The sequence below is a fragment of the Pygoscelis adeliae genome, unplaced genomic scaffold, assembly GCF_000699105.1.
Source record: "Pygoscelis adeliae isolate BGI_AS28 unplaced genomic scaffold, ASM69910v1 Scaffold223, whole genome shotgun sequence".
Taxonomy (NCBI): Eukaryota; Metazoa; Chordata; class Aves; order Sphenisciformes; family Spheniscidae; genus Pygoscelis; species Pygoscelis adeliae.
The window spans coordinates 2,810,118-2,818,838 of record NW_008824543.1 but is presented as its reverse complement, the minus strand read 5'-3'; the positions used below and the strand labels follow the sequence as shown (position 1 = coordinate 2,818,838).

Here is an 8,721-nt window from a genome sequence, read left to right as displayed (position 1 = left end):
CTATATATTTGAGTCTGCTCAAATATGCCTCTGTCCCTACACCAGAAAGAGGCACCACCAGAAAGAGGCTCACCAGAGGTGAGCACTTGGGGCAGTAAGTTTTACTCAGATGAGTAGTCATGGAACATACATGTGATTTTCTTCAGAGTAGTGCTAGAAAGGCTGCATGAGTCACCATGTCCTGCTCAGTGAAACTGAGATCTGTGCAGAGTGCACGGGCTGGGTTGCATTAAACTGCAGCATGGTATGATCTTCAGCTCTAGTCTGAGTCTGGGTAACAGAAGTCCTTTCTTAACTCGCTCAGTCCAGCACTGACAACCATCCATTGTTTACCTTTTCTTTGCCTAGGCCAATGCCCAAAGAATTCTACAAAAACTAGAAGATGTACAAGAAATGTTTGACAAGAGGCAAGTAAGTCTGAAGAAGCTGGCAGCCAAACAGACCCGGCCAGTGCAACCTGTTGCCCCACATCCTGAATCTTCCCCAAAGCGAGCATCACCAAAGATTACCAGACCTGCAGGAGTAGGTAGGCCATAAACAGCTGCTTTCAGATACACACCAATGTTTTGTCCACATGATCATGTTTAATTTTTGTCAGAATGAAAACTTGCATTTGATGTTCAGTGTCAGCCTTGTAGGCCTAGCTGTTAAAAATGAATGTGAAATATCTGTCACTGCAAACATGCCAACAAGGGTGAAGCAAAAAAAGTTCAAGCATCTCTTCCTAGATCTAATCTACAGAGTACATTTCTATACTGTTTCTCAGTATGTTTTATATTGCTAATTCTTGAAAGCCCAAACCAGGCTAGTCACTGCAAGTATGCAAAGTAAGCATGAGAACCTCTTTTACATTGCATATACTGTAATGTGAGTATTTGGCTTTAAAGGGTCACAATCCCTCAAGTTTCAATCAGATGCTTGCAAAGGTTTAGGGTTCATTAGTGACACTGACTCATTTGTGCAATTTTTGGTTTTTCCCTCTACATAACTGTTTATTCACTTTCTAGCATTGTCCTCTACTAACTATAAAAGTTGAACATTGCTTCTATTTGGAATTAACTGAAAGTTCCTGATTTGAGGTTAGCATGTGCCTTTAACAAAGATAGGTATTTTCTGCAAAAAAGACCATGGTGAAGCTAATTTGGATCTTGGAGACCAGCTACCTTGTACTTGGTGGCAGGAAGGGATTGTCCCTTTTCAGCAGAGATGGTTATAAGAAATTAAAAAATGGAACCTTAGGGCTTTTTAAAAGGGGAACCTTTAGCAAAAAGCCTTGAAAAAAAAAATTTGCTTGAAGAGCATGGATTAAACTTTGCTTTCTCAACAGGAAGATTAGGACAGCCAGTAGCCTGACCATTTTGCTTTCTAGGCATACTATCACAAGGTCACACAAACGTCCCTGTTGTTCTCCTCTGCTCCCCAATGCTCATCCTTTCTCACCAAGGAAGATCATAATCTTGTTCCAGTTACCATGCCGGTTTGACATCTGTACTTTTTTCCCCCAAACCATGCTAGCCATGTTCTTAACATATACAGTTGCTACCTCAAGTTTCAGCTTCACTATTGGCTTAAGGCAAGGTGAGACCACAATGCCTTTGAAGTTTCTGCTCTGCTACCCACACATCTTCCAGCAATGTGTTCCCCTCCTGCACTGTTGTTGGCAGTCAATTAGCTGTATGAGTTGTGATTTACCTTGAAAACTCAATGAACTGACTGCAAAAATGTAGTAGGTAGTTTTCCATTGGATGAGTTAGAAAAACATAGGGAGCTCTGGAGACCACATAGCCCAATCACCTGCTCAAAGCAGCGCTAACTTCAAAGTTGATCAGATTGTTCACTGCGTGGCTACTAGTGCTGAAGCAAAGAAAGTTGCAGAAAAATGGAGTTATGGGGTCAGAGCTAGGTAGTCCCCGTTAGTGGTAGTACAGTTTTAGAATGGCTTTCACCTATTGTGAAACTGCACCTTCAGGCTAAAAGCTAGTCTTGCATTTCTGTTTATGCATGCAGTCTCTGTGTTTGTTTCTTGAACTTCTTTCTTGTCATATTAGAGCCCTGGCAGATTTTTTTAATTAAACTTTTGGTATAGATAGAACCTTAAAAAATAGTCGTTAGTATATAAACCACAATGCTTTAAGTTTTGATTCTTATTCATACAGCCAATCCAATATTATCAGCTCTTTCACAGGAAATCATGAGATGCTCCCTTGCTCTGACCCTTGCATTGCAGTTCAGTGTTATAAAACACAATACAGGATAACTGTGTGACAAGGATTAGCCTCTGATGTCCTGTTGCAATTTAATAGGTAGATGAAATTTATTTTAAAATGTTACTCCAGTTGTTCTCTGAGGAGATGCAAAGTGCAACCCAGTCCTGTTCAGACATTCGTAAGTAGACTATAGCATCTCATTCAGATTCTTTGGGCCTGAAGATGATTGACCTAGAGTGCCTCTGTACAAAGAAACAGAAGTCCCTGGCTATCTACAGCTTATCCTGGGGCTCAGGATTTAACTGCTGTGAACAGTACATTTATATTTACATATATATGTGTAATATATTTACATATACTGTGTAATGGCATCCTTTGGGTATTATCCAATTGTCTAATACAAAGAGTTTTACTTTTAATTTCCTGAGTGCCCTTTCCCTCAGAATGCCAAAGCACTTGGCAAGTACCGGTAAGTATTTTAACCTCTTTTTTTCAGAAAGAAAACTGAAGCACAGATAAACTGAGTGATTCACCAAGGGGTTTCACAGTCTGAGTCTGAAATGTGGCTGAGAATAGAAACAGGGACACCGAGTCCTATTCCAAGCCTTGAAAATGAGGCTGTGGAATTCTGTTCTTCTTGAGCTTTCTTCTTTTGGACTTTCCTCTGTGCCCTTTTTTCACATTCACAGGATCAATGCAGAATCAGCATTTATTTATGGGGAGAATTTATTGAGCACCATCTTGGAAAAATGAAAGAGGCTAAGAGCACCTTCTTGAAACAGATATTGTAACTCATTGTTATTTGTTACCCAGGACATACCTGAATATTTCTAAAAGCTTGCAAAATAGAATATGGCAACAGGAACATACCATGTTCCTAGGCTGTGTAAATACAAAGGCAGGCAAAGGCAATAAAATGTGGTAAACAGAAATAGAAGACCAGAAAGAAAGGCTTTTGTCCCCAGGCAGCAGATGTAACAATACCACGGCAGCATTGCAGTGGTTGTCTGTGAAAGGAAAAAAAGTTACATTTGTTCCAGAATAGATTTTGTTTTGTTTTGCTTTGTTTTTACTTGCTGACTCTCCATTTCCCTAACAAGGAGTGGTAGGAAAATTCAGTCCAATTCAGGGTGCTAATGGAAAAATCTTAGCAGATGCGAAGGCTCAGGCATGAAATACCCCATTACTGTAACTGTGAGACTCTTCATTTTACATGGATATATACATAGGTGCATACAGGCAGAGCTGATACCATGCGTGAGAGAAAGGGCAGATTTCTCTGCCAGATTTTCTCTCCACTGGTGAGGCCGCACCTTGAATACTGTGTTCAGCTTTGGGCCCCTCACTACAAGAAGGACGTTGAGATGTTGGAGCGTGTCCAGAGAAGGGCAACGAGGCTGGTGAGGGGTCTGGAGCACAAGTCTTATGAGGAGCGGCTGAGGGAACTGGGGTTGTTTAGCCTGGAGAAGAGGAGGCTGAGGGGAGACCTCATCGCTCTCTACAACTAACTACCTGAAAGGAGGTTGTAGCGAGGTGGGTGTCGGTCTCTTCTCCCAAGTAACTAGCCATAGAACAAGAGGAAATGGCCTCAAGTTGCGCCAGGGGAGGTTTAGATTGGACGTGAGGAAAAATTTCTTTACTGAAAGAGTGGTTAAACATTGGAACAGGCTGGCCCGGGCAGTGGGTGAGTCACCATACCCGGAGGGATTTAAAAGACGGGTAGATGAGGCGCTTAGGGACATGGTTTAGTGGGCATGGTGGTGTTGGGTTGACGGTTGGACTTGATGATCTTAGAGGTCTTTTCCAACCTTAATGATTCCATGATTCTATGATTTCTATCAGGGCAATGACTGTGACAGTTTCTTATGTGTATGTGCTTATGGTCTCTGATGACTCTTGTCACAGTCTTAGCTTGGTGAAGATCCAGAAAGGCAGCTCAGAGCTGCACTGTAAACTCTCCCTCACCCAATGCTTTTCTATGGGTCTGGAAATTCTGAAGCAAAATTTTAAATTCATCCCATTTTTGCTTGAAGCTTTTGGTTTCACAAATGAACTTGTAAATTTCGCAGGGACAGGCCTGTTCAACATTGAAAAACTAGTAGTGGAATTATCAGGATGCTCAAAAGATTATGCCAGCTGGACTTGATGCACATTTTTAGCTGTGGGAATCTGCTTAAATATTATTCACAGATCAACCCAGAAAAGGCAGAAAACCCTCTGCTGACCCTTTTATAATAAGTGCCTTGAAAATATTTAAGTAGTATATATGACACCTTACTTCAAGGAGAGCTCTGTTTACTCCCAATGGAAGCTGCTTGAATACGGCTAATGGCCAAACTTGTCCCTGTATATGTTGGGAGGAAAGAGGTGGCACTTGATGGGGAAATTCCTTTGCTCTAGTTCACTTCTGGGCGCACCATTTTTGATGATTTGCCTACGTGTTTGTGGACTGCATTTCTGTACAAAACTCCTTAGCTGGAGTGAATTGGGATAGGTCCACAAAGTTAAACCATGCAGGCTAGTATTGCCCATAGGCTGTCAGGCACAGTGGGATAAGCCACAGAGCTGTAAAGGATAATATAAGCTATTAGGGATGACTGTAGTTAGTATTTCTCTATTTTCATTTGCTTGTAATTCTCCCAAACTCTAACTCTTTGGAATAAAAATTTCCCAAAGGCTATCTTCTTCAGCCTGACGCTTTCTTGGAAAACTTCAGTAAAAAATGGCTTGGCCATTTCAGTGAACAAGGCTAGGAAAATTATCTTGTTTTAGTTACCTTTGTGGGAAGAGCAGGAACATGGCAGTACAAAATAGTTTTGTCCCTTCCTAAAGTGTCCAGATTTGGCAGAATTATAAGCACTTGGGGAAAAAAGAATCTCAGCTCATACACGTTCATTATGTATGAACTTGCTACAGTTTGGCTCCTATAGTCTCATTTCCTTTGTTGTCAGCAAAAATCTTTGGAACCCAGACGCAAAGTATGTTTCATATGCCCTGTACTGCTCGTTTCCTTACAGTATGATCTTTCAGCAGCTTAAGCCCTTCTTAACGCAGAGCTGTCACCGTCTCCCTTTCTCCTCTCCTCTTTGCCCAGCACAGCAGTGTGTGTGTGACTCTGCTTTCCCTCAGTACTTATGGTCACATAACTAGTGGGAAAGGAGGGAACTGAAAACTGCCACTGCGCGGGAGTGGGGTGTTTTGTTTTGGCTAGTTCAGCTCCTCATCATCCTGTTCCATGGACAGCAAGTGCTGACAAAAGAAGGAGACAGAAGTGTGTGGCCAGAGGTTGGGAGGAAAGGGAGAACTGTACCAGACCCAGTTGAGATGGGTTTCAGCTGTTCTGGAGTCAGCCCTGAAACTGTGACTACTTACTGCTGCTTTTACTCCTGCTGACATGGGAAGTCATCGTGGTGCAGTAGGTGTAAAGGTTTCAACCCTGTTTAAAATCCATGTGGGTCTTAATATGATTCAACTTAGTGCAGTTTTGGGGGTTTTGTTTTTAATAACGTGTGTGACTACATAAAGAAATCTACATTGAAAGAACAGTGAAAGACTGAAATCGGAATTGCTGGGCAGGGCATGTGCAGTGGCATATAATACTCAGTAACCTGAAAATTAAGTTCTAAAAATGTCAAGTTGGTCTCCCAAAGTAGCGTAGTCTCTTTTGATCTTTATCTGTGGAACTCAGAGATCTCAGTGTGGTTGATAACAGCCTGTTACTTCTGAGAAGTGTTGTGAAAACAGCTCAGTAAATATTAATGAAGCACTTGAATTGTAAAAATGACTATTAGAAAAAAGACAATTATTTTCAGAGCAGGGATTGAATAGCATATGGATAGTAAGGGTCTTGGCCCCCACTGAGAAATACAGATAAATCAAAATAGTGAATAGCTGCTCATGAATTAAGTGGTTTTGATTCCATGCGCTGAATGAGGCAAGGATTCTTAGAGGGGGTGGAGCAAGATGCCTTAGCAGGAAAGGGGCAAAATTAGGGTTGCACATGTAGCTTTGCTTCTGGCATCTCCTGTCTTCTAAATGCTATAAAATATTCACCTAGAGGTTTCTTTGTGTGCAACATAAATGTGAAATACAGGAGCAGAGATGTCAAGATTTTGTGAGCTCATTAAGCAAATAACATATTTAACAGCACATTGCACATACAAAATCCATGACTCACCCTACAAACATCTTAGGAGGCCAACTTGGAACACGAAATTCATATGGGGGAACACTGCTGGAGCCTTTTCAGTTCTTTAAAAAATAAAATTTAAACTGGTTACATCTCAGTTAAATGTGTACAACTGCTCATTGGATCCATTCCAGCATTCCTCGCAGTCACTAATGCATAGCACTCACTAACTAATAACATCTGGATAGAGGATAAAAGAAGAATGTCTTGCAAGAGTCTGGGGATGTGTGCAGAAGTGAGGCTGCAGAGAGATTAGCTGACTCAGAAAAGATGGTGCATGTGACTTTCATTAATGGTTTTGGGAAACCACCAGTTCCTATAGTTCAAGATATTTCTATAAAGGAAGTAGAGAAAAGGAAAAGATGCTTTCAATTTCGCGGCTGTAGGGCTGCTATCACACTTGGGCAAGTCTGAGGAAACCAAGTAGTGTGTCTCCTTGCAGAATAATATTCCACATACAGGGGCCTTGCTCTATGCTTTTTATGCGGGCAGATTTTCAGGGGGCTTGACAGCAATTTTGCTAGGGCAAAGAAGTATAGATTATATTGCCTAAGAATGGAAAAGACTTTCTGTATTAAGTCATTAAATGATAAACCTTAGATGCTCTGGTATTTCTTTATCTGCCTAAGCATGCTGTTTTGTCATCACCAGCATTCAAAACCACTATTAAGTCATTAATTATCTTCAAAGTCATGTTCCTGTGGGACAGCATGATCTGCAAGCCCCAATAAAACAGTTTAGCAGACTAGTTGTTTCCATGCCTGTTCTTGCCAAAGGGCTTTGATTCTGCTGTAGGTGATTAGTGAGAATGCACAAACTCTCCCACAGAACAGATAGGGAAGCATGTGGTTGGGAAATTCACTCAAGACCTGAACGTAAAGCATGGTATTTATTTGAGGGGGACTTTGAACATCTTGCAAGTGTTGGGCGTGTGTCATAAGCCCTTGACTAGAGAGTCTGTGCCTCTCGCTAGCTAATGAGTTACGTTTACTCTAGCAGGAGCAAATTTGAGGCCGGTTACCCAGGTGGACTAATCCAGTTGTCTCCGAGTACCTGGGAGCTGCACACAGTTCTGTTTGTGCCTCACTGTGTGATGTAGCCCCCCTGTGAGAGATGAACTCCTGAGAGATGGTGCCTGTACCCTGCCATGCAGGAGCAGGGTGGGGAAATGGGTGAAACCACAGCCTTTCCTCATGAGCAGCACAGCAAGTTCAGTCCTGGAGTGGCGGAGAGACTGCAAAGCAACACTGAGCACAGGAGTCTATGCCCTTTCCTAGGAGCTTTAGGGACAGTACAGCCCACATTACCACTTGCTGTAGGCTAGGTAATAAAACAGTAGTTCCATATTTATCGTGCAACTTGTTCATAAAAAACTAGTAAGCAGTACTAAAGCCCCACAGGAGAAGCACAGTGGTGCTCCAGGTGAATGCAAGTGATAGACCCAAACCCTGCTTTACTGTAAATATCCTTGCAATAAAAAGTTTACTTCTGCATACAATGCCCTTTAACAATATTTGCTTTAAAAGCAGCATCAAGCAATTTAAAGTATTAATGAGTTCAAAATGAAATCTTCATTACTTGTCAAGGGAGTACTGTGAAACAATAGGATGAAAACCACCTTGAAACCATGCAGAAACTCGGATTGTTTATAGATAGTTGTAGTTTTCCTTTGTTCCTGTGCCTTTGTTCTTTCAGTAGGCAGTTGAACACTGTAACTTTCAGCTTCCTCAGCAGTACAGTACAGTAATGACCTTGGAATGGCCAACTGTACTGAATTTTATAAGGGCAGTTTCCCTTATAAAATATTTCCCATTCCACAGTAATTAGTACAATAATCATTGGCAGGTATCTGGGCTGTTTCCTTATCTTCTACCTGCTGCCTCCTTTCTGAAATACATCGTACTGACGAAGCCAAGACTAAGCTAGTAAATGGACTGGAGTAATCAGCCGGATCAAGGAGCATCTGCACTTGGGCTTTCTGTGAATGCGTCATCTTTCACTTAAACTGACCAGTGCTCTCTTTCCTGGATCACCTGGAGCTGTCTGGGTTTGCAAGTTATGATCCAGATATCAAAGTCATAATTGATTTCCACGTTTTCTGCTGACTGCTTTCAGCCAGGATTTTCACACCAGTATCAACCACCCCTTCAAGATAGAAAGTTTTCTGATTAATGAATAGGTCAAACAACTTGGTATTGCTGACTACGCTGTTCTAAGCAAAAGTTCTCGTGTTTCCTAAAGTTATTTCCTTTGATTCCATTCCTTCTAATAACACATCCAGCATATACAAAACTTGGGAATTAGCTTTGTAGAGCAATCCAATGG

The 8,721-nt window shown here is 41.6% G+C and overlaps 1 protein-coding gene across 1 annotated transcript in view; it reads left to right on the top strand.

Annotated features, from left to right (window-relative positions):
* MCF2L2 (MCF.2 cell line derived transforming sequence-like 2) overlaps nt 1-8,721 on the top strand; it is a 164,847-nt gene that overhangs the window by 56,757 nt on the left and 99,369 nt on the right. The window contains exon 13 of the mRNA XM_009321723.1: nt 349-526. Within this exon, the coding sequence (XP_009319998.1) occupies nt 349-526 (178 nt within the window). The remainder of the gene's footprint in view (nt 1-348; nt 527-8,721) is intronic.